Source organism: Chroicocephalus ridibundus, chromosome 16 (assembly GCF_963924245.1).
Source record: "Chroicocephalus ridibundus chromosome 16, bChrRid1.1, whole genome shotgun sequence".
In the NCBI taxonomy this organism is placed as follows: Eukaryota; Metazoa; Chordata; class Aves; order Charadriiformes; family Laridae; genus Chroicocephalus; species Chroicocephalus ridibundus.
The window spans coordinates 7,624,036-7,651,808 of NC_086299.1; the positions used below are offsets into that span (position 1 = coordinate 7,624,036).

Here is a 27,773-nt window from a genome sequence, read left to right on the forward strand (position 1 = left end):
TGCTCTCCAGCCTCTTGCTTCTGTTTCGGGCTTCTATAAATCACTACCGCGCTGTAAAAGTCTTTCCAAAGTCTGGAGCCTAACTGCTTCCCTGCCCAAGGCAGGCCCTCCTGGAAGCAGAGCCATGGGGGTCCGGAGAGCGGTGTCCCCGCCGAGCCCGTGTCCCCAGCACCCGGAGAGAGGGTCCTGTCCGCAGCCACCGCTCGCACCCGGCCCTGCCACTCAGGGTGGTGTCACCGGTGTCCCAGTGAGCAAGACGATGCATATTTGTAGGACCTGCAATAACAGCAGGAGAGAGGCAGTTTTATCCCTATTTTGAGCTGTAAGGTTTTATTTAGAACAAACCTGTTGGAGGAACGGCGTATTTCTGGTCACAGTGCTGAGCGCGTTAGCCACGGATCTTAAGAGGAATCGTACTTTTCCTGAATCAACCCCAGTTGTTGCTGTTCACTGTCATTTTCGGTCTCTGCCAGGAGGCGCTGGGATGTGGCGCTGCTGTTGGGTAGTCGTGTCACAGCTGTGCAGGGAGAGCGGAGCCGGCAGAAGTGCCCTGCCATAAAAATTACGGAGTTTTTCACAGGGGGCCCCTGGAGGGGTGTCCTGTTGCTTTGCTTGGCTGTGAAGGGTTAACGGCTTACACCGCAGAAAGGGGAGGGGGATAAAGAGGCTGTTTTTTAAAGGTCAAAGATGTGGAGGCATTTGAGAAACTTTATGGCACGTTTGTTATCAGCCACACTCTCCGGGCAAATGTTGCCTGACCACAGTTACCGCTTTCGGGATGTGTTGGTTTTGAGACTGCAGGGTGACTTCAGTTCCAAGACAAGGCAGATGCAAACAGAGGGAGTCCAACACACCCGGGGTGTCCGTAAGACCTCACGTAGCAAATCCCAGTTTGATTCAAACAGGTTTTCCAGGAAAACATCCTCTCCTGGTTTTAAAAACCCCTTGTTGAAGAAGCCATCACAGTCCTCTGGGAGCTGTTCCGGTAAGAAATAACCTTTCCCGTTAAAAATGCATGCCGTGTTCCCAGGTTCAACCTCCCCAGCCTCACTTTCTCTGCGTCTCTTCTTGTCACCTCGCTGCCAGCCGGTTGTCACAGGTCCCTTCCCCGCACAGCCGCTTCCAGCCTCTTGCATCCCTGTAGCCTCTCTGCTACCGTAGCAAGATGGAGCTGCTGGACTGTCACTGGAAACGGTCTGGAGGCAAAAATGCTCCCTGGAGCAGCCGGCAGAAACCCTCTTCGCGGACAACAGTCAGTCCTGGTGCACAGTTGCTGTCGCCTCTCCGTGGCTGACCGGTCTGTGATGGATCAGTGGGTCTTACACCCTCTGCAGCCTTTCGGAGTCTTACTAGAAAGTTGCGAAGACGTGTCACATCACGCGCTTTATAGTAATTTCGTACTATTATTTATATTAACTAAACCTGATTATTTCTTTTTTTTTCAAACGTGGTAGCGATTAAATTAGCTTGACAAGATCTAATTTCCATAACCCTGAGTTGATTTGTATTCATTATATTCCCCTCCTTTAATTCTTAAAGTTAATTAAACTCCCTAACAGCTGTTACATCATTTTCCTCGGAATCAGTGTCAACTGACAAACCCATAATTACCGGGATGGTCATCTTTACCCGTGGAAATCCCTATTAATTTATGCAAGTTCTTTGCAAATCCCACGGTCCTGCAAGACTTCCTGCAAATGAACAGCAGCGATCCAAGCCCTTTGTGGTTCAGGTCTTGTAAAACTCTTGGATATGAATTCTCTGGACCTTCCGATCCCGAGCATCAAAGTTCTGTGTTTCCTTTTTAACAGCCACCTGCAGGACCGTGGAATGAAAAGGGGTTTGTCGTTTCTTATGACTATACTGGTTTTTTTTCAATAGACAAAACAGAAATATTAATTCTGCTGTATTATCATCAGCTACTCACTATGATTATTTCTGTTTCCACACAGTAAAGGACTCATACCATGGTCAGGAATTTTTGGTTTGCCTCCTTTAAAAGCATTTCTTCTATAAATATCCCTTTAGTTTCATTGATCACACTTCTCCTTTTGGATTTTTCTTCCTTTATCAATTTTCCACAATCCCTAGATTTTGATATATTCTAGCTTTCCCCTGTAAATTTGTTATATTTTTGTATTATTTTCTTCACCTCTAATCCACGCTGGTTCTTTTTAACTAATACAACTGCTCTGAGTGCTGCCTTTTTGAACACCTGGGAGAACGCTTAAACAATAATCACCAATATTATCTTCCCGCGTCCTTTTTTTCCTTCCCCCTGACCTGAACAGAGATCGATTTCCTTTTGGGGAAAAAGAAAAATAAAAACGCTCCAGGCGTGTTTCCCCGGGGCTCCGGCTTCGTCCTGTTTGCTGGGAAGAAACGTTAGCGCGCCGCGGCGAGCGAAGCACCGCCGGGTTGTTAATTCTGAGTTCTTAATTACAGGGAAAATGAGGTCTAAGGCCGGATTCGCCCACCTTGGGGGCACCGTTTTGTTAATTGAGAAATCCCCCAAGCTTGAAATGCTTATTAATATGAGAATGGGCGAAGAGAGAAGCTGTCGGAGGGGGGCGGCTGGGATCCCGCGGCTCACTGGGGAGCCCTCCTGCCTGTCTGGGGGATGCTGTGGGGGGCAGAGGCTGCCGCCCTGTCTCTTCTGCCCTGCCTGCCCTGCCTGCCCTGCCCTGCCTGCCCCCTCCGGGGCCCGCTGCCTCTCACCTGGCTCGCTCCTCCCAGCGCCGGCTCTGCCAGCCCCGACGGGGCGGGGGGAGAGGGGCAGGAGGAGAAGGAGAAGGGGCAGGAGCAGGAGGAGAAAGAAGGAGAAGGGGCAGGAGCAGGAGAAGGGAACCTCGGCCGAAAGCCGCCCGCAGCCCACACCCGCCCGGGTCACGGCGAGCGGAAGGGGAGCGTCTGGGTGACACACACACACGCAAACCTCCCCGCTGCTCCCGGGCGCTTCCAGTCGCTGCCGGCATGGGGAACATAACTTGTGTTCCTCAGGCACCTGGGCGGCTCAGGAGCTCTTTCAGAAGGAAGCCTTCGCTGAAGAAAGAGTAAGTAACGCTTGCTTTTCCTTTGGGCTGCCTTTCCAGTTCCCTGCCGGCTTTCCCCCCCGTGCGATGCACCACGCAGGACTGGGCTGGCAGCCGAGCCCCAGCTCAGGAAACCCAGGAGTTATTTTCCGTGCTCGGCAGAATCGGGCTTTTGCATGGTTTTACGGGGTGCTAAACGCGATCGGCTCCCCACAAGTGCCTGGGAAGGAATCCTAGATCTCTGCCGGCAGAGTATCCCAGAGACGCCGCCCCCAGGAGAAAGGCGATTTATTTCATTTCGCTTTGAAAATTAAAACTCCCCTCTGTGGGACAGGCAGGGCAAGGTGCAGAACGCCCGACACTCCTTGTGTTCACCTGCAACTTTTTTTTTTTTTTTTTTTTGTATTCGTGACACCCAGAGTTGCGGTGCTGTGTTGTGAAAAAACAGCATTCACACTCTTCCCACTTGAGAGAGAAAGCCCCAAATCCCAACATTCTGCCCAATAATATTTGCCCTGCCTTTGTAACCCTGAAAGGAAGACGCAAGAGAAAATGCCTGTAAAATCCTCGGGGGACTTTGGTGCTGGGCTGGCCAGGGCAGCGTTCTGGTACCCCAGCGATGGATGCCTGTCCCAAAATAGGACAAAATATGACCCTGTGCCCTGCTTTTCCCATGGCCCGTGCTCCCATCAGCGTGTCACAGGGCTGCTGCCGGTACCTAAGCACCCACAAAGCAGAGCCCTCCCCATCCTGAGCGTTCTGGGCTGGACAGGAGCTCTGTCGGGAAGCAGGGTGACTCCTCATCAACCTTGGGTTCGACATACGTGTTGGGCTTTGAGGCAAACCCCATAACCTCCGCCAGGCTGAGGGGGTTTCTAAACCAGAGGAGACGCTGAAACCATCCCCTTGGTCTCCTGTGCTGCCAGAAATTGGGAGCAAACCTCTAGGAGCCTGTGGAGCTCCTGTGGGGTAAAAGAGAGGGGATCGGTTGGGGAATTTGGACCCTGGAGGGGGGCCATCAGGTAGCTGCAGGGGAGCAGCCAAGCCACAGAGCGCCTCCTGTGCCCACGGAATCCCGGCTTCCCACGCTCCTGGCTCTCCGTGGAGATAAGCCGGGTTTCTGCTGAACTACAGGCTGCAATCTGGTTGAAAGAGAGAGCAACCGCCGGGAAATCCCACCAAAGCAGTCCCAGCGCTGCTTAAACGGCATTGGGAACTGCTCGTTAGTGGTGTGCGCGCAAGGAGAAGCTGGGGGCCTTGCTGGGAGTGGAAGGAAAGGGAGAGGAAACCCACAAAGGTAGAAATAAAACCTGTTTGTGAATACACGGTGTGTACGTGTGCATATGCATCGCCACTCCAGGGGCTTTGGACTAGTTGTCAGGGCTGGATTTGGTCTTTGTATTTTGCAATGGAACATCTGGTCCTTCCGCTGATTTGGAGACACAGATGAGCCCAGCTGATCGTTTGGTTATGCAAAGGCATGTAAAAAAGCAAAGAAACATCAACAAGTGCAGCACAAACCCCATTACGATTCTCCCAGGCTGTTGATCAGCCCTTTGCTCTGCTGGGATGATTAGAAAGCCCGTGACAAATTGCTTACTTAGCTTTCTGGCTTCCTTATTTCTGGGCAGAATTCACGATGCATCAGCCTAGATCTGTGTTTGCATGCGTGGTTTTGTTTTTGTTTTTGTTTTTGGTTTTGTTTTTGTTTTTGTTTTTTTCTCCCCTCTGTAGGCAAAATGGCAAGAAAAAACTGCCCAGCTTTTTTGGTATAGAAGGAGGGCAGGAGAGAGATACGACCACAGACAAAATCCTGCAGTATATTCCAGGAAAGGCAAGTACAAACACATCCAACCCCCTTCCCCACTCCTCCCAGAGATTTTTCCCACCCACCCCAAGGACGTAAGAGGGACAATGGGTCTGGCTCTGGGGGTAGCAGCAGGTCTGTCTCAAGGAGATGGAGGTCCCATCCGCAGCCCAGGGAGTCGAGGTGTCGAGGGGACCTGCCATTAGCCCAAATTTGTGACAGGGTGGGAGGGTCGCGCTGAGAGCAAAGCAGGCGGCATGGTGGGAATATCTCACACAGGCCCTTTGCCATCGGTTCTTTTGTTTCTGGGTAGCCTGGGAAGGAAGGGAAAATGAGAGCGAGCGAGCGAGCATTCAAAGGTAGGATGATTCATTCCCACGCTGGAATGAGACAGAGCAGGCAGCATGCTAGCAAGAAGCCTTGGGAAGGTAATCAGGAAGGGCAGGTCTGTCCCAGGCACGTACCAGCCTTGTGGCCATATGGCCCATTTCCCAGCACTGCGGAGGGAAAGCCGAGGTGAAACCATGAGCCCCACTACGTTTGCGCGGGTCCCTTTGGGTGGGCCAGGGATGGGGACCCAGTCTCGGGGCTTGTTGGGCTGTACTGTGCGTGCATCTGCCCCACTGTGTGGCAAGTAGGCTCTGCGGATATGGGCCAAAGGGAAACCGAGGCAGAGACTCACAGCTCGATGGGTCATATCAGCGGCAGGACATTATCTCTTGGGTTTCTGGCTGCTGGCTGGCTGTATTTCCCTGGGGACGAGGTGCTGGTCAAGGGCTTGGTGTATTGCAGGACCCAGTTGTCAGCAGCCCTGCTCGTGTACTTTGGGTTGCTGCAGAGATTCAAACATCTGCTCCCCACAAGCAGGGACCCCGCAGTCCCTTTCCCTTCAGCTGCTCCCAGGTTGGCCCTTTCCAACCCAAAGGGCCTTGGCTTTTCCTCGTGTGAGCCTGAGAAAGGAGCAGGACTGGGGTCCTACTCCTGGCTCGTGAGGTGGCCGTGGGTGAGTGCCGTCCTCTCTCTTGGAGAACGTATCCTGAAGTCTAAGAGGTGGGAAGCACAGCAGAACTGGGGCTGTTTCACAGTCCTGCCCGTTATTTGTGAATGAGAGTATTGGGCACGTCCCTCCAGAAGGGTTGGGCAGCACTTGACGGGAACAGGTCCCAGATGGATCCTGGATGCCTCCCCTGGGGAAGCAGGGGGAGCTGTCATGTTAGCGGATCCTGGAAAATGAGTCCTGCGGACTGACAAAACAAAGGTCACGGAGAGATTATTCATTCGGGAGCACGAGAGAGTGAGGGATCTCTTCAGGGAGGGAAGGAGGGTGGAGCAGTTGTTTAGATGTTACCCTTGCCTGGGGCAGATGGGATTCAAACTGCCTGCTCAGCCGCAAGCTTCTTGTGTGGCCTGGAGAAAGCCTTGGCTTAGCCCCTTTCCCACTCCCGTCTTTTCGGGAGAAACACCTCCGAGGGCGGGAGGTGATCAGCTGCTGCAGGGCCAGGTTAGAGAGGAGCCATCAGCCCGGGACTCTCCGGATGCAATCTCGGAGGAGATGGGGTGGCCAGACCTCTGGCCACGGCAGGTGGTTTGGGACTGGGGCAAGTGACATTCCTGAAAACCAGGTCCCTTCCGGACCCTGCCACGGGCAGCGGGCACACAAAGCCGGTGCCTTCTGCCCCATTTCCCACGCTTCCCAGTTACGGCTCCTGCAAAGCCTTAGCAGAGTGAGGGGGGAGGATGTGGCAGAAGAGCGGTGCTTCTCATTTGCTTCTTTTATCATTAAACAGCAGCTTTGGGAGCCCCAGGGCACCAGCCTCGCAAGGCTGAGCTCTTCCTGCTGCCGGGGTTAGTGATTCAGCCGGGAGTCACTGGGGTCTGCAGGGGCTGAGGCGGGTTAATTATTAACTTGCTCTACCTGTAGGATGAGGCATCCGAGACCGGGAGAGAGCGAAAGAACATGTCAGGGCACTGGCGCTGCGAGAGTCCCGCTGCTTCCGCGAACCCTGAGAGAAACCAGGTTTCCGATGATCTGGACTGTGTCAGGCGCAGCGGGATAGCTGAGCTAACGGGATCCGGGCCCGTGGGGCTGGGGCTGGGGCAGGAAGGCGCTTGCCACCAGCCCAGCCCAGCCAGGGGAGCAGACGGCTGGCTGGGGAGGGCTCCAGAGGAGTGGGAAATGCTGGTTCCCTCTCATTTTGGCTGCACGCTGAGGCATCCCTGTGGTTTTGGGGGGTGCACGGGCCTGGGAGATAAGTGATGCTCATGGCAGAGGCTGTGACAGCTCTGGTCCCCAACCCTGACAGGACATCAGGGGGTTCCCAGTGCTGCTTTTTAGGGGATGGCCAGACCCAGGCCATGCTGGTGGCAATAAATCTGTCCCAGGGAGGGCAGGGATGCACTTGTGGGTCTGAGCCCAGAGACATCGGAGATTCAGCAGGAGCTGTTTTCTCCAGAGCGTGGGTTTAGGCAAGTCCTCCACACCCTGGGAAATCGCTGTTATACCTAGAGAGATGCTCGGGCGTTTATGGGAACCACTGCCAGCCTTACAAAAGGGTTTTGTTCTGAGTGAGAAAGGCTGAGCCAGCGCTCGTCAGCCTCCTTCTGCAGGCAAGGGACAAAGAAACCACAGAAATGGCCGATGGACAAACGAGACGAGCTCAGGGATTGCGGTTGTGACCGTCTTGGCCGGTGTTAGAATGAAAAGCAGCGGGTAGGAGGTGGGCGTCAGTGCTGCCCCTGGCGCAGCACAAACGGGCTGTCACCAGGGACTTGTGCTGGCTGTTGGATTCCATAGAATCATAGAATGACAGGATGGTTCGGGTTGGAAGGGACCTTAAAGATCATCTAGTTCCAACCCCCTGCCATTTAATGATGTCCAGCTCCCTCCTGCTGCTGCTGCTCTCCGGAGATGTGGGCAGGAACCTGTGGAGGTGCGAGGGCAGTTCTCCTTGCACATACGCAAATGTTGTATTCATTTGGGGTTTTAACCATGGCACCCCAGTGAAGGACATAAAATTGCTAGAAAAAAGACATGAGAGAACTGCCTGCTAAAAAATAAAATAAAACTAAGGACCTGAACAGCCCCATTTCTTCCTGTGAAACCACAATACCTGATCACGAGGGATAAGACTGGGCTTGAAAGACTGGTGTGGCATGGGCGGACAGGACCTGCTCCAAGGGTGGCAGGAGATTTCAGTGCCGTGATCCCATTTTGTCCCTGATCTTGGAGATGCCCCCATGCTTAGCCACTAACTCCAGCTGTCTTCTCAGTCTGGCTGCAAACCCTTGCAAGCTGGGCTGGCTAGATGCTTGCTTGGGAGAGGGAGGTATTGCCCCTCTGCTCCGCTCTGGTGAGACCCCACCTGCAGTACTGCATCCAGCTCTGGAGCCCTCAGCACAAGAAGGACATGGACCTGTTGGAGCGGGGCCAGGGGAGGGCCATGAAGATGCTGGGAGAGCTGGAGCCCCTCTGCTGTGAGGACAGGCTGAGAGAGCTGGGGGGGTTCAGCCTGGAGAAGAGAAGGCTCCGGAGAGACCTTCCAGCACCTTCCAGTCCCTAAAGGGGCTCCAGGAAAGCTGGGGAGGGACTCTGGAGCAGGGAGGGGAGATATAGGACAAGGGGGAGTGGTTTTAAACTGGAAGAGGGGAGATTTAGATGAGATTATCAGGAAGAAATTCTTTGCTGTGAGGGTGGTGAGCCCCTGGCCCAGGTTGCCCAGAGCAGCTGTGGCTGCCCCATCCCTGGAGGGGTTCAAGGCCAGGTTGGACGGGGCTTGGAGCAACCTGGGCTGGTGGGAGGTGTCCCTGCCCAGGGCAGGGGGTGAGACTGGATTATCTTAATGGTCCCTTCCAACCTGAACCATTCTATGATTCTATTCCATTTAATTTGTTTCTTGCCACTCGAACAGCGGCGGTGGGAGCTCTCCCTTTCCCTCCCAACCCCAGAGGATCCCTGTGGAAGCTGGTGGGTTGGCTGAGCTCTTTGCCAAAAGTACTGCTGGATTCCCAGCTCTCAGGTTGCTTTGGCTTCTTGAGGCCTCATTTATTACTGGGGAAATTGGCTGCAACGTTCCAGGCAGCAGCATCGCCCAGGCAGCTGGGAGCCGGTGTTGCTGCTTATCGCTGCATCCGTAATTTCATTACTTTATCCTCTCCCCCCTCCCTTTTCCGAGCTGTGTTTTGTTATTGCTGCCACAGCTGTCAGGTGATCAGTTGCTCTTTGTTCTGACAGCGGCTTGTAGCACAAACATAATCTTTCCCTACGCTTAATTGCCTCTCGGTGAGACCATTAATGGGCAGCCAGCAGGTTCCCACCTCCAGGGGAGGAGCCGGGTGCGTGTTGGTGGGTGCTGCATGGAGCTGGCTGGCAAAGCTGGAGGGAGCCTTTGAGCAGAGAAGGGGTTAATGCGTGTCCCAAAAAGAGTTACCTAAATTCAGTGATGCCCTGGAAGGAACCCCAAGCTTTGCAGGTGAAAGGGTCCCGACAGCATTAGGTTCCTGTTACTGGTTCAAACAGGATTACAGAATGTTTGGGTTTGGAAGGGACCTCTGGAGATCACCCCGTCCCACCCCCTGCCAGAGCAGGGTCACCCACAGCAGGTGGCACAGGAACGCGTCCAGGTGGGGTTGGAATGTCTCCAGAGACGGAGACTCCCCCACCTCTCTGGGCAGCCTGTGCCAGGGCTCTGCCACCCTCAAAGTGAAGAAGTTCCTCTTCATATTCAGACAGAATTTCCCGTGTTCCAGTTTGTGCCCGTTGCCCCTTGTCCTGTCACTGGGCACCACTGAGAAGAGTCCGGCCCCATCCTCTTGCCCCCGGCCCTGTAGCTATTGATGGGCATTGATGGGATCCCCTCTCAGTCTGCTCTTCTCCAGGCTGAACAGCCCCAGGTCCCTCAGCCTTTCTGCAGCAGAGAGATGCTCCAGGCCCTTGGGCATCTTCACAGCCTCCGCTGGACTCTCCCCAGCAGTTCCTCCTCTGTCTTGAACTGGTTCGCCATCTCCCCCCTGGCCCGAGCGCTGCCGATGTCCCCGGCGTGGTTAGCAGAAGGGTTAATCTCATGCCAGAGGGGTGAGTCATGGAGGCCCCAGCAAGACAGATCTGGTTAGCTCTGCTGGCTCGTCATTTATCATGGGGCTCACGCAGCTGTCTCCTTGGCACGGGGCGCTGGGAGCGGGCACAGGCGGGCCAGACAGGCTGGGCGGCGGGGAAGCACTGCCTGCTCCATCCCTGCTGAGCCCTGCTCGTTCCTGGAAATGCTGTTTGGACAGAAGCGTACGAGTCCTGGGGAGCCACCACGACACCCTGCATCCCAGCTCCGGCCACGTCCTCGCTGGAAGCATCCCCGAGAAATGCAGCCACCAGTGCTTGGAGTGGGATCCCACCGAGGTGGCCACAGCCTGGTGACCGAGCAGCAGGGCAAACCTTGCCTCTCCCACCTTCCCTTCTCTTTATCTTGGGCATGAATATCCCAGAGTCCGTGATGCGCTAACGCTAAAGCTGATATTTAAGAGTCAGATACGCAGGTGGGGTGTAGACCTGGGGAGGGGGAACAGTGATGTCCGTGGCCTCGCAGGGATACAGCCCTTCTCTTCTCCCCAAGAAAATCAACCAACCCCCAGAAATAAAAGTGTCCTTCCCAGAGAAACTGCAGGGAGAGCTTTTCAGCCCTGGGATTTCAGCAGCATCTAGGTAGCGCAGCTGCAGCCCCGGGACGGTGAGCGGCGGGGTGCTGTAGGGGTGTGGGTTTATGCCGTTGCACAGAAGGAAGAATTTCCATATAACCAGAATGCAGGAAAAAAGGGACCCTCCGCCCCGATCCCAGCCCTGAGTATTATCTCCTCACGTCAGCCCCTGTGCTTGCTGGCTTCCCTTAGCCTTTTGCCCTGACAGTGGAGCAGCTTCATGGCTCAGGGCCTGGCAGCTGCTTTTATGGCTGTGGGACTTGTCCTCAAAAGTGTCTGGGCACCTGAAACACCAGATTCCACCCGGAGAAACCGAGGGATCCGAGCAGATGGGAGAGCTGAGGAACCTAGTGTTTGCTTCGCCGTGATCCGTCCTTGTTCCAGTGCATTTCATTAGGATGGCAGGAGGTCGTCCGTGGAGTTGGGAGATCCTAAATGTAGGATGTGCTCCTGCACACCCTCTTTCCCAAGCCAGAAAACCTCCCTTTAGGTCAGTATCTCCCCTGCCTAGGGAGGACAGCCCCCCAGCAGTAACGGAACCCCAGCTCCACGCTGGTATGGACACCCAACAACAAACAGCCTGGGGCACCTTTCCGAGGAAATCCTTCTGGGAAGATGTTCTGGGAATGTCTCTTCCAGACATCAGGCCCCCCACCTCCCACCGGCTCTGATTTGTTTTTCCTGAATCCTTGGTGCAGAGTATTCAAAACCAGGAAAACCAGAAAGAAAACTTGGACCAGAGGTTCCCCAGCCTGTTCAAGAAGGGACGAAAGAAAACGGTTGTCAGGAATTTGGGCAAAATGATCTATTACTCCAAGGTCAAGTTTAAGTTCCAGCACTGCCAGGTAAGCTGCGGCACCTGTGTGTGGGCGTTTCTCTTCCCAGGCGTGGAGTCACCCATCAGGACTGGGAAGTAAAGGATAATTCTGGGAAATGTGACTCACGGAGACTTCCTTGGGCTACTGAGTTGGCCCGGGGACTTCTGCACGGGTACCGGTTGGCACCCACCGGCTCCCATCCCAGTGGGGACCTGGGCCGTGCTTCCATGTTCAGCTGCCAGGCTGGCAGCAGATCCACCAGCGGGGATGTGGTGGTGGCCCTTGGATGAGCGACCATGGGCTTTTCTGTGCCCAGATCAGTCTGAGATGCAGAGGGAAGCGGGGAGGAGGAAGGTGTCCTGAGATAAACCCTAAAACCTGTCTTTTCTGCAGGAGGTGAACGACTGCTTCTTGGAGCTGTTCCAGTCTTACCTGTACTTCCAGTCTACGGGCTCCAACGGACTCACCTACCAGGTAGGGCATCTCCCGGTCACGCCGGGGCAAGCACTGGGGAGTCGGGCAATATGGGCAAGCTGGGGGCACTGGGTGGATGGGATGGGACGGGACAGGGCAGGGGGCTCTGCTCCTGGGGCTGCCACTGGCCTCCTCTAGGCCATCTCCGCAAGTCCTTTCCCGTGGATGCCAAGCCCCTGGGGGAAGAGAGCATTTCTTCCTAGGGACTGGAGCCAGACAACCCCAGACCCAGCCTGGGTCCTTGTCTGTGGGCAGACAGAGGTGGGACAGGGGCTCGTGCAGGGCTGGCAGGCAGGACCAGGGACAAGAGGCGTTTAGGCTACCTGGACTTAGGGCTACCAAGATGCTGAGGGGACTGGAACACCTCTCTGATGAAGAAAGGACGAGGGATTTGGGTCTCTTCAGTCTGGAAAAAAGACGACTGAGGAGGGGCCTTATCAACACTTATAAATACTTAAAGGGTGGGTGTCAGGAGGATGGGGTCAGGCTCTTCTCAGTGGTGCCCAGCGACAGGACAAGAGGTAACAGGCACAAACTTGACCATGGGAAGCTCCATCTCAACATGAGGAGGAACTTCTTTGCTGTGAGGGTGGCAGAGCCCTGGCACAGGCTGCCCAGAGAGGTGGGGGAGTCTCCGTCTCTGGAGACATTCCAACCCCGCCTGGAGGCGTTCCTGTGCCACCTGCTGTGGGTGACCCTGCTCTGGCAGGGGGTGGGACGGGGTGATCTCCAGAGGTCCCTTCCAATGCCCACTGTTCTGTGATTCTGTGGTTCTGTGACTTTGTGTAGAGCACCAAGCAGAGAGAGCTGTGCCTTGGCAAGGGTCAGAGCTCCTGTCGCTCCGAATCCCACTGGCCTTGGTGGACTTGGCCCTGGCTTCTGAACCAAGGGGGAGTTCTTCATCTGCAGGGCAAGAGAAAGCGGCATGCGGGAGAGGGTGGAAAGAAAAAGCTGAGGTCAGGCTTGGGGAATCACGCTGGCAAACCCTTCATCAGTCTTTTAACCTGATGATGCTGGTAAATTACGAACAATCAGCTGTTTTGCACATGCGGCCAAAAAAAGTCACAGCCCAACAAAAAGGAAGCCCTGAACATGCTCTCCCTCCACGTGAGTGAGTAACTAAAGCTGAGCATGGCTGTTTTGTAGATGGTCGTAAGATTCGTTCCTTTTAGAAAGGATTTATTTTCTTCTAGATGACTTGAGGTTAATGCAATACGCCAATACCATCTCGAGTCACCCAGCAAGCCAGCCTTCAACTGGGAAGAGACGTGTCAGAATGCAAACAATATTACAAAATCTCCCATCTGCTTTATAAACAGTTGCTTCGATTATTAATTCTGGAGGAATTAAAAAGGAATTAACGTGCCAGTGCTGGCCCTTAGACATTACAGCAATTAGCATCTTTTACAGTCCTTGTTTAGAAAGCTGAAGACAGGGAGCAGAATTTGTTATCTGTCCCCGTGCTTCGTTACAGCGGGACTCTGACGAACGGGAGTACAGAAACCGGACAGCTGGATTTTGCTTCGTGGTCGTTTCCATCTTCTGGCTTGCTTGTGTTAAACCAGCAATGTGGGGTTTTTTTGAGGTTTCTCTTAAAACTGAAAGGCTTGGAATACAAAGAACGTGGTTTTGCCTGCAGGGCAGCTGGTGACCGCAGCACTGGCCCCGCGGAGCCCGGGGAGCTGCTGAATCTGCTTCCTCTGGGCAGCGTGCTGGATCGAAACCCCAAATGCTCCCCCTCGGGGCAGCGTTTCGCAGTCTAACACCAGGAGCCCCAGCAACCTGCTGGTGCCCAGGCTGGACTTCCAGTCTCCTACGGCAAAGGGGCACGAATTGCAGAGCCTGCCTGCGGGCTGCCCGCCCCCCCCCAAATAACAGTGTGTTCTTCTTACGCAGGGACTGCTGCCTTTGAAAGAGCTGCATGTGTGTGAAATTGGGACTGGGAAGAGCACCGGGCAGGAGGATCACGCTTTCCGCATTGCAGGTTGGTGCCTCTTTGTTTGCTTTGGCGCGGAGAAGAGAGGGTGCATGGATCACGCCTGTCGCCGCTCTTTGTCCCGCTCTCACCTAGTCCCAGAGAAGAACCACTTTGTGAAAAGAGGTTGCAGAGAGCCGCAGCTTTTCCTCCCAGCATTTGCTTCTTCCCCTCCAAGGCTTCCCAGCTCCTAAACACCTGAGCAGCGATGCCCAGGGCTGCAGGCAGGGAAGGGGCTGGAGTATTTATGCTTATAAATACTGAAAGGGTGGGTGTCAGGAGGATGGGGCCAGGCTCTTGTCAGTGGTGCCCGGAGACAGGACAAGGGGTAACGGGCACAAACTTGACCATGGGAAGTTCCATCTCAACATGAGGAGGAACTTCTTTGCTGTGAGGGTGGCAGAGCCCTGGCACAGGCTGCCCAGAGAGGTGGGGGAGTCTCCGTCTCTGGAGACATTCCAACCCCGCCTGGACGCGTCCCTGTGCCACCTGCTGTGGGTGACCCTGCTCTGGCAGGGGGTGGGACGGGGTGATCTCCAGAGGTCCCTTCCCACCCCCACCATTCTGTGAGTCTCTGATTCTGTAACGGCAACGCAGAAGAGGGATGGTCCATGCTCCAGCGGGTTTGTGCTCCTGGTGACACTTCCCACCTCTGCCCATTCATTTGCTCTTTGTGCGCCACATTTGAAGGAAGGAGTGGAATAAAACTCCTTCTCCCACCTCTTGTCTCTCGTCCCCGAGGCCGGGGAGTGACTCCGAGCAGGCACGCATACAGCCCAAGGCATGCAGGATGGGCAACAGTGCCAAGAGGTGACTTGCCGCCACCAATAATGCCAGGCTGGTGCTACCAGAACCCAGTGTCACGTCACCAACTCTTCCCTCACCAGCACTCCGGCCTCCACAAGCTTTTTTAAACTTTTCTCCGAGTGATCTTGCTTTAGAAAAGTTTTCCCGGGATGACAGCCTGTCTGCAGCCTGGCCGGAGGCTTCTTTGGGCTTAGTCACTGCTGAATTACAGCAGTCGCAAGCCTTCGAGAGTAGTCGTTACAGCATGAACTAAGTAAATCACCCAGTAACGATACAGAGCCAAGAAAGCTCATTTGTGTCCTCGGCCCACTGTCGGTGTGCTCTGGTGTCCTCTGTTAGAGAGAAAGTTATGCAAAGGCCCCTCAAAAAAAAAAAATTACATAAATTGTAAAAAGGAGCTGGTACAACCCAATCCATTAATTTTGAGGACTGCTGAGCTGTGGTCGGTACGAGGCAGGGCTCTCCAGCCCTTTTTGGGAGTCTGCAAAACGAAGGAAAAGTTCTCCCAGGCATAGCCTGTCAGGGGCGTCTGCGCTGGGGTGGATGGACTTGTTCTGCTTGTATTGAAACACGCAGGAGCGTGGTGGGGTGGAAAATCGCCTCGAGCTTTGTTGGGGTTGTGTCCTGCTTAGGGAAAAACGAGCCAAAGCCTTTCTGACAGAGTGCTGTGTGTATCAGGCAACAGGGACACAAAGAAACCAGGGAGGCGGCGATATTTAGGATTGCCAGATGAGTGGAGGAGTTCTGTTTTTCTGCTAGAGGGGGGGAAATCGAGGCAGGGAGGGGATGAGAGACTTGTCCGTGGCCCTGCGCGGGGTCAGGGTGGGTGTCTCTTGTCTCATGACTCTGAGACACAAAAGACACCCATCCATTTTCTTGAGAAATCCTGTGGCATCAGTAGTTCCCCCAGAACTGCACTTCCTAGGGTAGTTCGGTACGTGGGAAGATGCCGTCATGATCGTTGGAAGTGCAGAGGTGGAGCGGGAGAACGAAGCCCGGCAGCACGCAGTGCCGCCCTCGGTGCCATGGCACGGAGAGGGGGATGGCGGCTGGCCATGGCCTTGGCTTTGGGCTCCATCTCTGGCACAGCCTCTGATGCTGATGAAGTTGCTGAGCACCTTGAGTTACCTCGGCCTCCTCACCCGCAAAAGTGGCAGCTTTTTTGTGTCTCCAGACGGAGAGATTTGGGTGGGAATAAACTGCTGCTGCCCCGGGAAGGGGCTTTCTCGCTTTTTCCTCTGGAAGCGCTCGCAAGGAAAGAGGAAGGACAGGGCAGAAGGAAGGAGCACGAGGGCCGGCACAGGTTGCTCAGCATGGCTGTGTCATGGCCCGGCCGCAAACGTGCCCTTGGGGCTGAGGGAAATGGCAGCAGCCGAATTAGCAGCAGCCGTTGGGGCTGTGCGTCACATCTCCCCAGCAGCTCCTTCCACCAGCTCCGGGCACGTCTCCGGCTTCAGGCTTAGGCAGGAGTTTCTCTTTTCTCATTTTCTCTTCCTTTGGGGCCCTGTTGAGATGCGGCAACACAAACAGCCCTCGGGGTACGTCTGAGAGGCTGGCCTTGGAGGAGGTGGCAGAGCAAGCAGTGCCATCTCAAGGGTCATGCCCTACCGGCAAAATTCCTGCTGTCTGTATAAGGGCCTGGATGCCCAGGGACATGTTCAGAGCTGCCGGAATATCTGGGTAACGCTAGCACCTTTGTACCCTCCTAGCAGCTCTGTAAAGTAGGGCATCACCTCATTTCCATTGCAAAGACAGGGAAACCAAGGCAAGAGAACTCCAGAGCCACAAGGTACATAGACACTTGGATGCCCGGTAAAGCCCGACACCTAATTATTGTAATGGGTCTGAACGGAGTGACTTATGAAAAGTCACTCAGGGAGTGTCTGCCTCAGTTTCCCCAGCTCTGCTTTGTCTGTGTTTAGTGCATTTCCTGACAGACACATGTGTTTCAAAGTCTTAATTAACCGGTGTTCATAAATAATGCAGGAATTATGGGATGAAGGGCTCCACAGAAGGGCAAAGTATCATGCTTATCCAGCGCACTTGCTTATCTGAATACTTCCAAGTGCCGCAAAGCCAGCTCTTACTGAGCATGCACCAAATATGGTTTAATATGAGATCACTGGTAAATTATTAATCATAACATACATTCTGCAGCCTGCCATAAATTATTATTAACGTCACTAGGTTATGTTAAGCGAATGATAGCTGGAAACATTAAAATCAATAAGATATAGGGCTGTTCCTCCCTTCAAGGGTATGTCTGAGAGCAGCTTCAGCTCGTCTGGCACAGATTATATTTGGTGAAGCAATAAATAAACAGTGTCAGAGAGCTACTGATGTTCTACCGAGTGCCAAAGTGAAACTAGGAAACGCCATGAAATGTTTGCGTTGGGTTCGGCTGTCTGCAGCAGCACGCTTGTGGTAGTCTCTGCCCGCAGAGATGCTTTTCACAACCTGTTGGGGGCTTTGAAAGCTGAAATCCGCCCGTTGATTTCCAGCTTGACTGTCGTGCTGTCTCTGACTTTTGTTCTTGGCCTAGTTTTGGGCTGAAAAGGGGCGGGTGGTCGGAGCTAGATGCGGCTCCCCAGCAAGCTGATGCGAGGACACGTGCCCAGGGTGGCGGCAGGAGGGACGGGAGCCGGGTGTCAACAGAGCAAAGGACTCGCAGGCAACCCATGGCGTGATGTGCCGAGCACAACAGCTCTGGCTTCTTGATGCTGCAATTGGTGCCCTTATCTGCTCAGCTCATCTCGTGTCTCGCATACCTAGGTCCGCTGCTGAATCCCCTTATCGTGTTTTGCCCTACTGAGTCAGAGCTGAAGCAGTGGCTTTATCACCTGGAGAAACAGATCCAGCTAAACGGAGGAAGCCCTGCCTTGCCCTTCCTCTCTCAGGTTGGTGTCTCGGGACGGTGCTCAGCCGTTTCTCGTGCTGTGGGCTCAGAGCTGTACGACCGGGACCGGCTGGGTGGATGCTGCACTGCTCCTGCTGCCTTCCCTGGGAAGGATAATCTCTGCAGCCAGCCTCTCTCAGCCATTTTCGCCACGCTTCCAGGTGCTCACCTTCCTCTTCTAGAATCCCGAGTCCCCCACGGGGCTCTGGGTGCCTTCTCCAGGCAGGAGAACTGGAGCAGAGGGCTGGGGATGGAAAGGGAGAGGGGCTCTGGCTCCGCTTCCAAATGCTCCTCGCTGTGCTGGCTGCTCTTTCCAACTGTTGGTGTGGGGTTAACTCCCGGCACAATTGCCTTTTCCCAGGCCAGATGCTTGCGTGCTTCGCCACACCGCTCAGGGAGCTGCCCCTCTGGCGTGGCGCACAGGGGTTTTGGTGCCACTTGTACCACTTCCAGCAGTTGCCGGGGCTGTGTACGAGCTGTAATTCAGCCCTTCTGGCCCATGGCCATTGACCTTCTCCACCAGCAGCACGTACCAGGGCAGCACCGTGGCCACCCCTTCAGTGGCCCCGGCTGCTTGCTGCCCGAGGCACCTACCTGTTTGCCAGCGCCTGGAGCTGGCCCTGGGCAATACGCCTCGCAGCTCTCGCTTCCTTTAGTTATTCCACCACCCCTAAAATAGCCATGGATAGACACGCTAATTACCCACACCTGACAGACGTGATCTTGCTTGGGAGCTCCTCTCGCCGTGGAGGAACCATGTATTTGTGTTCAGGTGTCCTTAGGGGCTTGGGTCTGTGCGACCAGCGCCGGGGCGAATGTGGGATTTCGGTCTGAATGACAACCCCAAAGGTGCTCGGTACTGCTGAGGCCTGGCAACAGCTTGCTGCATGTGTGTCCACATACAGCTTGCCTTTTGTGCGGTCTCCTGCGAGGGAAGGGTGGAAGAAGAAAGGCTTTAAGAGTGCCCTGGCAGGGGGTGGGCGCTGAAAGGGAGACCTGCGACCCCGAGGTGCCACCACCACAGCCTCTGAAGGGTCAGAGGTTTGGGTCTGCTTCCGAGAAATCCTCGCGCAGTTGGCTGCTTGTGCAATTATCCAGCGTTTACAAAACATTGGAAGGAGGAGACTGGGACCCGGGCCTGGAAAACAGGACCAGACGCGAGAGACCTGTCTTCTCCCCCAGTCTCTGCGGGGTGTTTTACTTCCCTCCCTGCCTCCATCTCCCCGCTTGTAGAACAGAGGTGTTCCCCTTTGAAAGGCAACGTACAGATGATGCTAGCTACCAAGTACGGTTATTCAGTCCCAGCTGGAAAACTGGCTCCTGCACGGATTTATTTACTCTTTCCTGCTTCTGCCATGCTTGAAAAGTGTCCTGGGATGGGTGGGCCACGTGCTAGCTAAATGCTTAGGGGAGGATGTGTCTATCCCGCCTCTCAGTTCTGCTCCTGTCCCTAGAACGACTGGAAGCAGAGCTCCATGGGGAAAGAGGAGCTGCGGTGGTCCGTGCAGAACATGCCTGTCCAGGACTGGAGAGGGACCCAGCGGGAATCCCTAGGCGATGTCCTCTGTGTTTCCAAAGTGAAGCTTCAGCATCTGCCTTTCCAGGTAGGACACATCTCTGGGGAGCAACCTCCTGTCAGCACGGCTCGGAAAAGGCAACGGACGGAGTGGGTAGTGCAGACTCCTGCCTACCTGCTCCGATAATCCAACGGGGCCCTGAGGGGTCATTTTACCCACATCCCAGTATATGGAAAAAGGTTTGTTATGTCTCCTGGGGCCAGGCAATGGTTCTTGGGGACAGCATGTGCATAAGCATTTGCAGGACAGGTCTGGGAGCTGGAGCTGGCAGGAATCTCAGTGGAGCCCTGTTGCAGGGAAGCATCTCGGCTGTTTCCAGAGCCTTTGCCTCAGACTGCTGTCAGAGAGATGAAGGAAAGGGCTCTCCAGACCTGAGCCCTGCCTGGCCGTTCACAGGGAACCCTCTTCCTCTTTACTTCCCAAGGAGCAGCACGACCGGCTGTTGGTGCTTTACCCGTCCACGCTGGTGATAGTATCTGAAGAGCGCAACACCCTCTGTTTTAAGGTAGGTTCATTTTGGAGCACCTTCCTCCTCTCTCCCATCCATCCGCAGCGTCGATTTCAGCACTTCTTTGGCTTGTTGCTCCCCTCCCCCTGGGTTCCCTGGTGCTCCTGGTGTTGGCAAGGGCTTTCCCCTGCGCTGCTCCGTTGCCAGCTGGCAGGTTGAGCAGGCAGCGGGGTGTTGCAAGCTATCTTCCCATGAGAAACACCTTGCCCTCCTACCAAAGCCCGGGGGGAAAGGAGCTGGCTGCCAGGGAATCCGAGTCTCTGGGAGGAGGGAGGCTGGCATGTTTCTGTGTGGTTATGCTGGCAGGGAGCCTGGCTCGCTGGCTTGAGATGGGAGCTGGAACAGCCCCAAAGTGTCCCCGTGGGGGCTCTGCTTCCCAAGCCCCGCTCCGTGGGACCACTTGGAGCAGGTAGCATCCTGGCAGCACATCTGATGCTCGTGGTGAGGGGCAAAGGCTGGTGGGCAGAGAGGAGAGGCTGCTGCTGCCGCTCTGCGTTTTCTGCCCTTTCCCTCTGCGGGACAAGGGTCCTGAGCCACGTCTGGGCATGCCAGCGGAAGGGCCGACAAGGACGTGGAGGCCTGAGTGCCCCAGGGGACGTGAGACGAGCTTCCCTAGCCTATCTTGGCTTGTAGGAGCAATGCTGGGAGCCTCAGCACAGACGGGCCCTGGGAGCGCATTGGCATTGCTCGCAGTCTGAACGGCCCTTAGACTTGATTGCCAACATCCATCTTCGACATTACTGCAGTGGCTATTAAACAGCCCTGTGTCTTTCTGGCCCTGTTTCTCCCATGCTGGAGCAAATGTGCCAAAAACGAGCGCTGAACTGTCTGTGAACCTGCCCGTGCAGCACCCCTGGCTCACGGCGGAGCGGAGCTGAGCTCCTCGGCAGGACCAGCATCCTTCTGGGTCACGGAGAGAGGAGCCAGTGACAAGGAAACCCCGCAGAGATTGTGAAATCCAGTGTGAACTCACTGGGGTCCTTCTTCACATGATTTCACCATGCCCACATCAGGCTCCGAGCCATGTAGGCTGCTTTTAATTCCAGGGCTACCCCATGGGAAGAGCTGCATAGAGCACCTCGCTGGCCAGAGGAGATGGCTGTGCCTGTGACGGGGTGTAATGGTAGGACACGGGGGTGTAATGGTAGGACACAGGGTAACGACCTCAAACTGAAGAAGGGTAGATTTAGGTTGGATATCAGGAAGATTGCTGTGAGGGTGGTGAGCCCCTGGCCCAGGTTGCCCAGAGAAGCTGTGGCTGCCCCATCCCTGGAGGGGTTCAAGGCCAGGTTGGACGGGGCTTGGAGCAACCTGGGCTGGTGGGAGGTGTCCCTGCCCAGGGCAGGGGGTGGCACTGGATGATCTTTAAGGTCCCTTCCAACCCAAACCATTCTGTGATTCTGTGTGAGGAGGGACATATGCCAGTGAGAGCTCTCCTCCATCCGGGGTGACCTTAGAGCCCCTTCCAGTCCCTGAAGGGGGCCTACAAGAAAGCTGGGGAGGGGCTGTTTGCAAGGGCACGGAGCCATAGGACAAGGGGCAATGGTTTAAACTAGAGCAGGGCAGGTTGAGGTCAGACATCAGGAAGAAGTTCTTTACACTGAGGGTGGTGAGACACTGGCCCAGGTTGCCCAGAGAGGTGGGGGAGGCCCCATCCCTGGAGACGTTCAAGGCCAGGCTGGATGAGGCTCTGAGCAACCTGATCTAGTTACAGATGTCCCTGCTCACTGCAGGGGGGTGGGATGAGATGGCCTTTAGAGGTCCCTTCCAACCCAACACATTCTGTGATTCTGTGATCCCCAGTGCAACAGCCGAGGGTGTTTCCAGCTGGTGGCTTGTGTGACACACCTCAGACAGAGCTTGTTTTCGGGAACATGTTGTTTGCAGCTCCTGGGAATGGGGCACCACGTAAGGGGGCCTTGGGCTGGGCTCTCGGATTAACTCATCTCTTTTGAAACCTTAAACCAGATTTGTCCGCCCTGGCCGTGCAATGTTCCCTTCCCACGGTGCCAGAGCGTTGGTCCCCGGGCGTCTCGCTCGCTGGGGTAATGGCAGGGCTCCGCGCAGCCCAGCGCAGGCAGGAGGTGATTCACCAGCCTGTGACACCCCGGTGGGAACTTGATTTTCCACAGGCATGTCAGGGCACGGGAGCCTTCTCCCGGGGCTTCTGCAAATTAACTTCCCTTCCCTGTGAGCAGACGCTGAGCCCTACAATTTGTGTGTGAAGGAATAGCCCGGCCCTTTTGTTCTTCGGTTTCATACAAACCCACAGGAGCTGCCGCTGCCAAGTTTGTGTGTGGGACGGGGAAGGGGAAGGCAGGGGCTGAGCCTGCCGGGACGGGGCTCACCCAAAGCAGCAGGCTCTGGCTTACCGCTGGTGGGAAAAAGCCCTGGGGAAGGCGTAAATCAGCAAGGGGGGAGCTGCTGGGGGTGGGGGGGACAGGTTCGTGCCGTGCCCAGGGAAAGCCGGAGGGGCTTTCTGCAGCCGACTTGTATGTTTTTTTGCGGGATGCTGCTGCGCTTCCCCCAGTGGGACTCCAGCCCCTGGGCGTTTCAGCCTTCTCCTAGGGACACGGGGCTGTCACCGTAGGGAGGACGGAGCACCGGGCACCTCGGGGAAGCCCTGCGCAGTCCTCGGTGGCAGGAGGGCTGGCTCAAATGTGACGGAGAGGTGAGGAGCAGTAGGAGCAGCACCGGCCCCTCCACGCGCAGCCCTGCAGCGCCTGCGCCAGCTGAAGCGTCAAAGTCCATGAACGTTGCCTGAGCTTTCCCTCCCAACGTCAGCCTTCCCGGGCTGCTCAGCCCATAAATCACTTTCTGCGCAGGAGAAATGCCGCGGAAGCCTGCGTGTGCCCGCGGGCTGTGGCAGAGAGGCGGCTGGCCAGCACAAACCACCGGCACCCGGCCGAGCTCCGCGTTTGCCTTGTGGCAAAGCCCTCACGTCGGCCACGTTCCCCAGAGTCTGTGCAGCTGGGACAGCTTGGCAGCGAGGACGTGATGAGGGCTTTCTGCTGCTAGACACCTTATTTTGCAGCCTGTAAGCTTAGGCAAATGAATCCTGACCCATTGCACCGTCAGCTCAATGACAGGGCTTCGCTCCGGCTTTCTGTGCCTTCTCTGCTGCCGGGCATCGGGGAGAGCAGCGTGGGGTGGGAACTTCATTTCGTGAGCTGGGAACTTTATTTCCTGAGCTCTCCCCAGACCCTGTGTTTGCCATCCTGGCCAGGAGCCATTGCCACCAGCTGCCCCTGCCTAGTGCTTCATGCCCACAGACATCCAGGTGAGGTGACATTAGGGTGACATCCAGGTGAGGTGAGCAGGGGCTTAAGGAACAGGTGAACTACATGTCACTTGGTTTCCCCCTGCTCACAGAAAGAGCGAGGTGAGAATTAAAGGCATGAGCTCATCTGTGAGAGAGTTCCAGCACAAAATCTGCTTCAGCTCTTCTTGTTCCTTTTCCATAAGGAAAATTCAGCTTGGGGAGCCCCAAAGAAAGAGGAGACCTAGATCCTAATTCAGTGGTGACAAACCCTTGGCCCTTCTGCCACGTTGCCCATCACAGAGAATTAAACTGTCAGCGGTGACACCTAAAGGACACTTAAAGGTGCCACTGCTGCTGGGCAGCAGAGCAGGGCTCTGAGGATGGGCTGGGGATGGGATGCAGCAGCAGGAAAGGTCTGGGTGCTGCCCATGGATGTGAGTGCAAGGGCACTATGGCACTTAGGGGCAATAGCACACGGTATCTTCTAAATCCATTTTTTTTCCGGGGACAGGCTGCTTTAGGAACATACATCGGTGCCTGCCTGGAGCGAGCCCCGCTCCGATGGCAGGAGTGGCGTTCACAACTGTGCTGCGTAGCACAAGGGCTCACGTTTCAGCCGCTGGCATTTCCAGGGCTCAACCCTGTCTCTGTAAGACTTTGGAGGGTACGGATTGTGGGGATTCCTGTTCGCAAGGCTGGAAGTCCCAATCCAGCAACTAAAACCTTGTTCGGGACCGTGTTTGCAAATTTTTCTGGAGAAGTCAGCTGTTAAACTACGGGAACCTGTTGAAAAAGGGGTCTGGAAGGAGAAGGGGTGTTTTTCTGAGCTTGGTTCTCAGGAGGGACTCTGTAAGAACAAAGTTTACAGAAATGGCTCGTGCAGTCACACTGGCTTCGGAGGCTTCCTTCCCGCAATAAGGGAGAGAGCTCTGTGAGCGGGGAGGGTGAGTTCGGTGGGACACGGATGAGTCAATCTGCTGGAGACCGAGTTGTCCAGCGCTCCTGTGCCCCCCACCTGTGAGGGTATAGAGGCACCCACGTCCCTACCCAGATGAGCAGCAGGTTGGGTGCCTCTCGTCTCCTGCAGACCCAGCCTGGGGGATTTAGGCACCGAGCCTTCCCTGGGCGTCGAGCTGCACCTTCTCCTCACGCCGCAACGAGAGCATCCAGGCTCCTGCCAGCCTCCTCCATCCTCACTGCCGGCCCTGCACGGGGGGCTGCCCTCCTCATCCTCCCACCTAAGCTTCGCAGTCGGCTCCTAAAGCCTCTCGGCTTTAGGGAAAGCTCCTGTGGAAGCAGAGTTTCACCTGCCAGGTGCCTGCGGAGGCTCCAGCCCTCAAGTGGGCAGGGGCAGCCGGGTTGTGTCTGTCTGTGAGCTGTGCGTGGCTGCGCGGTCCTAAGCCTGCTTCTCTCTCGACAGGGCGAGCTGCCACTCAACGCCATCCAAGTGCTTTTTGAAGAGAACGAGAAAACCTCCTTTTTAATAGAAGGTGCGTGTCCGGCATGCCGAAGGGTGGGCTGGCAGCCGCCGCCGAGGTCTCTGGGGTTGGGCTGGTTTCGCTGAGCTGCCGTGGCCACCTTCCTGGCTGTGCTCGCTCCCGTCGGCACCTAAGCTCTCCGAAACGAACTGCTTGGAAATCTCAGGCCGTCTGTGCCCTGGCTGCCCGGCGGGGAGAGGCTGTGAGCCAGCAGCAGCGCTCGTGTGGCTGCACAGGTTCCCCCTCCCTTAGATCTGGGCTGTGTTGGTCCCCGTCCTGCATTCAGCCAGCTGCAAAGGCGCAGCACCCAAGGCAGAGCATTCCCATTGTCCCCGCACCGGTGTCGGGGTCTCCAGACCCTGGGAGAATGTGGGGAGGGATGGAGCAAAGGGAATCCCGTGGGTTTCTGAAGGAAGCAATGCGGGCTGTTGATCGAAGCCGGTAACAGCAGTGAGTGATGTTTTTCCAGGCCGGCTCATCAATTCGATCCGGGTGATCTGCCGCAGCTACGATGATTACCAGGAGTGGCTCTACTGCCTCAAAACAGCCCAGTTTCGAAACGCCGACTCCTCCCTCTCCGGATCAGAGAGTTTCTCGGGATCAAAGCCACCACACCCTGGGCAGGTAACAGATGCTGTGGGTTTGCGTGGTCATCAGTCGATGTCTCTCGGGACTCCCATCTGTCCTATCTCTGGCCACGTGGGTACTATTGTGACACAAGAGACTTTGCTTCAAGTCCCCTGCTCAAGGGCTATCATGAAGCTGCTGATCCTTGCACATTGCTTTGAAGCCCTATATTACATTATATAGGATGGATTATATTAAATTCCTTCAAAAGCAGGCCCCTGGCCATAGACTGTGACAGCGTTGTGCAGCGAGGCATTGGCAGAAGGACATCAACAGGGTCTTGCAAGGAAGGGGAGACCCACCTTGCCACCACTGCAGCTGGGATGGGGTCAGGGTGCCTTCACCCCGCTGTGAGCCTTCGTCATGTGTCCCTGTCACCCTGCAAGCTGGCTTCAGCCACCCACTCAGCCCTAGAGGGCAGCAGACCACTCTGCAGCGGGCACGGCTGCCGTGCGGGCACAGCTGGGACCCAGGGAGGTGGGCATGGAGGGCTGGGCTCCCCCAGATAGGGCTGGGCTCCCCCAGGTGGGGCTGGGGAGGGATGCGTGGCGGGGGGGCTTGTTCCTATGTGCTGGTCTTCTCCCCCCGTCTAGTTTGCCGGCAGCGGGAGAGGGTCGCTCACTTCTGATGGCCGTACAAACTCCTGGGCATCAGGAGGGAGAGTGGCCACCTTAACACACCTCTCCCAGAACAGCGGCTCTCTCCCCGACGGACAGTCCTTCGTGCTGATGCCTGAGAGCAGGGTGCTCGAAGACCCCCTCTCCTCTGGCTATTCCCAGCCTCTCCATGTAAGTGAACCCCCCCAAAGAAAGGCACACATGGGGGGGCAGATGCTGCCTTTGAGCAGAGCGGTCTGTCCTGGATGGGATGAACTCGGGTGGTCCGTGTTTGCTACGCGGGGTGGTCCGTGTTTGCTACGCAGCGTAGCAAATCTGCGCCTGGAGCCTGTATTTGTCCTGGCTCACCTTTGTCATTGCTGATAAAGGACAAGTCTGCCGAAGGGTCCCATGCCAGTACTCCACTCTGCATACGGATTGTTGGTACTGATTGCAAAAGGGAGGGCAAATGGGACTGCTCAAAGGTCAGCAAATCCCAAAGTAAAAGCCGGCGGGGTGGGTGGGAGGTGATGGGCTGGGCAGGTCTTTGCTCTGACCCCGTGCAGCATCCGTATGTCCCGGGGATGGGGAGGAGCACGTGGGGCACGGGCCCAGCCGCAGGACCATGCAGATGCGGGGGCATCCCTCGCAGGGGAGGTCTGTGTACCTGAGGCTGGGCTGAGGAAAACCAGCTCCGGGCTCCGTCTTCTTGTTTCAGTGCCTGGCACACGCCAACTGGCCAAGCACGGGGCTACCCGCACAGGACCTGCGGAGGGGGGGCAGCGCCAGAAAGTCCAAGGGCAAATGTGGCCAGCAGTTGCCCAGCCAGGACACGGAGAGGACCATCTGCAGCCTTATTCCTGAAAACCCCAACGGCGAGCTCCTGTCCTCGGTGTACAACGAGCCGTACTCCATCCACAGCTCGCAGCATCACCCTGCAGCGCGCCCGCCGCACCTGGACCTGAGCAATGTAAGGGGCTGGGACGCGGTGGGGATGCCCTCCTGCCCGGGCAGGGTTCACCAGCAGAGAAACCGGTGCACAATTCGCGTTTTCCTTACCCCTGCTTGCAGGGATAGCTGTCCAGGTGCTCTAAGGCAGGCACGAAACCCGTTTCCATTTGAAGATGGCCCATGGGAGGGGAGGTTAAACACAGCAAATGGAGCAACGTCTCTTGGAGCCCTGAGAAGCTGGGCAATAATTCCTGAGGCAACCAGCGCTCTGCAAGTGGGAGTGTTATTGCTTCATAGGACACAGCTGCCTTTTCTTCTGAGGGCTTCCCAGCATGTGTCCATCACCGGTTTAGTGTGCGATGCCATGTTTCCCTCCCCTCAATGAGTGTGCATCTGCCCTACACCCAGGGAAGTCCCCTGGCTGGCACAGCCGGGAGTCAGCCCCGCCATCCCTCGGGGCTGAGGGGCGTCTGGGACTCGAACTGCAGGGAGATTCCGCACTGCGATCCCTGCTGGAGACGAGTTGAGAGTAGGGAACACAGAATCACACAGAATCCCAGACTGGCGGGGGTTGGAAGGGCCCTCTGGAGATCACCCCGTCCCACCCCCGGCCAGAGCAGGGTCACCCACAGCAGGTGGCACAGGAACGCGTCCAGGTGGGGTTGGAATGTCTCCAGAGACGGAGACTCCCCCACCTCTCTGGGCAGCCTGTGCCAGGGCTCTGCCACCCTCAAAGTAAAGAGTTTTTTTCCTTGTGTTGAGATGGAACTTCCCATGTTCCAGCTTGTGCCCGTTGCCCCCTGTCCTGTCGCTGGGCACCACTGAGAAGAGTCCGGCCCCATCCTCTTGCCCCCGGCCCTGTAGCTATTGATGGGCATTGATGGGATCCCCTCTCAGTCTGCTCTTCTCCAGGCTGAACAGCCCCAGGTCCCTCAGCCTTTCCCCAGCAGAGAGATGCTCCAGGCCCTTGGGCATCTTCACAGCCTCCGCTGGACTCTCCCCAGCAGTTCCTCCTCTGTCTTGAACTGGGGAGACAGCATGTCATGTTCCTGTTTCAATTCTGCCTTTTAGCTGAGCAGATGGAGCTTGGTGGGAAGTCAACCCTCGACAGCTTCCAGCTCCCTGGAGAAGCCGGCCATGCCCCGCTCCCCCTTGTACGCGGACCCCTATACGCCCAGCTCCCCCAGTGCCCGCAGCGTGGCAGGCTCCAGCTTCCTGCAAGAGGTACCCTGCGCCGGTTACGGCCCTGACTCAGCACACAGGGCTTTTGGCTCCAGAAA

General features: G+C 56.0%; 1 protein-coding gene across 1 annotated transcript in view; it reads left to right on the forward strand.

Annotated features, from left to right (window-relative positions):
• The first annotated feature begins 2,973 nt into the window (after positions 1-2,973).
• Positions 2,974-27,773, forward strand: part of PLEKHN1 (pleckstrin homology domain containing N1) — a 28,745-nt gene continuing 3,945 nt past the window's right edge. The window contains exons 1-13 of the mRNA XM_063353790.1: positions 2,974-3,053; positions 4,767-4,866; positions 11,223-11,369; positions 11,736-11,816; positions 13,713-13,800; positions 17,371-17,495; positions 18,949-19,098; positions 19,496-19,576; positions 24,262-24,331; positions 24,789-24,943; positions 25,540-25,734; positions 26,261-26,512; positions 27,565-27,717. Coding sequence (XP_063209860.1) covers positions 2,974-3,053; positions 4,767-4,866; positions 11,223-11,369; positions 11,736-11,816; positions 13,713-13,800; positions 17,371-17,495; positions 18,949-19,098; positions 19,496-19,576; positions 24,262-24,331; positions 24,789-24,943; positions 25,540-25,734; positions 26,261-26,512; positions 27,565-27,717 — 1,677 coding nt within the window. The remainder of the gene's footprint in view (positions 3,054-4,766; positions 4,867-11,222; positions 11,370-11,735; positions 11,817-13,712; positions 13,801-17,370; positions 17,496-18,948; positions 19,099-19,495; positions 19,577-24,261; positions 24,332-24,788; positions 24,944-25,539; positions 25,735-26,260; positions 26,513-27,564; positions 27,718-27,773) is intronic.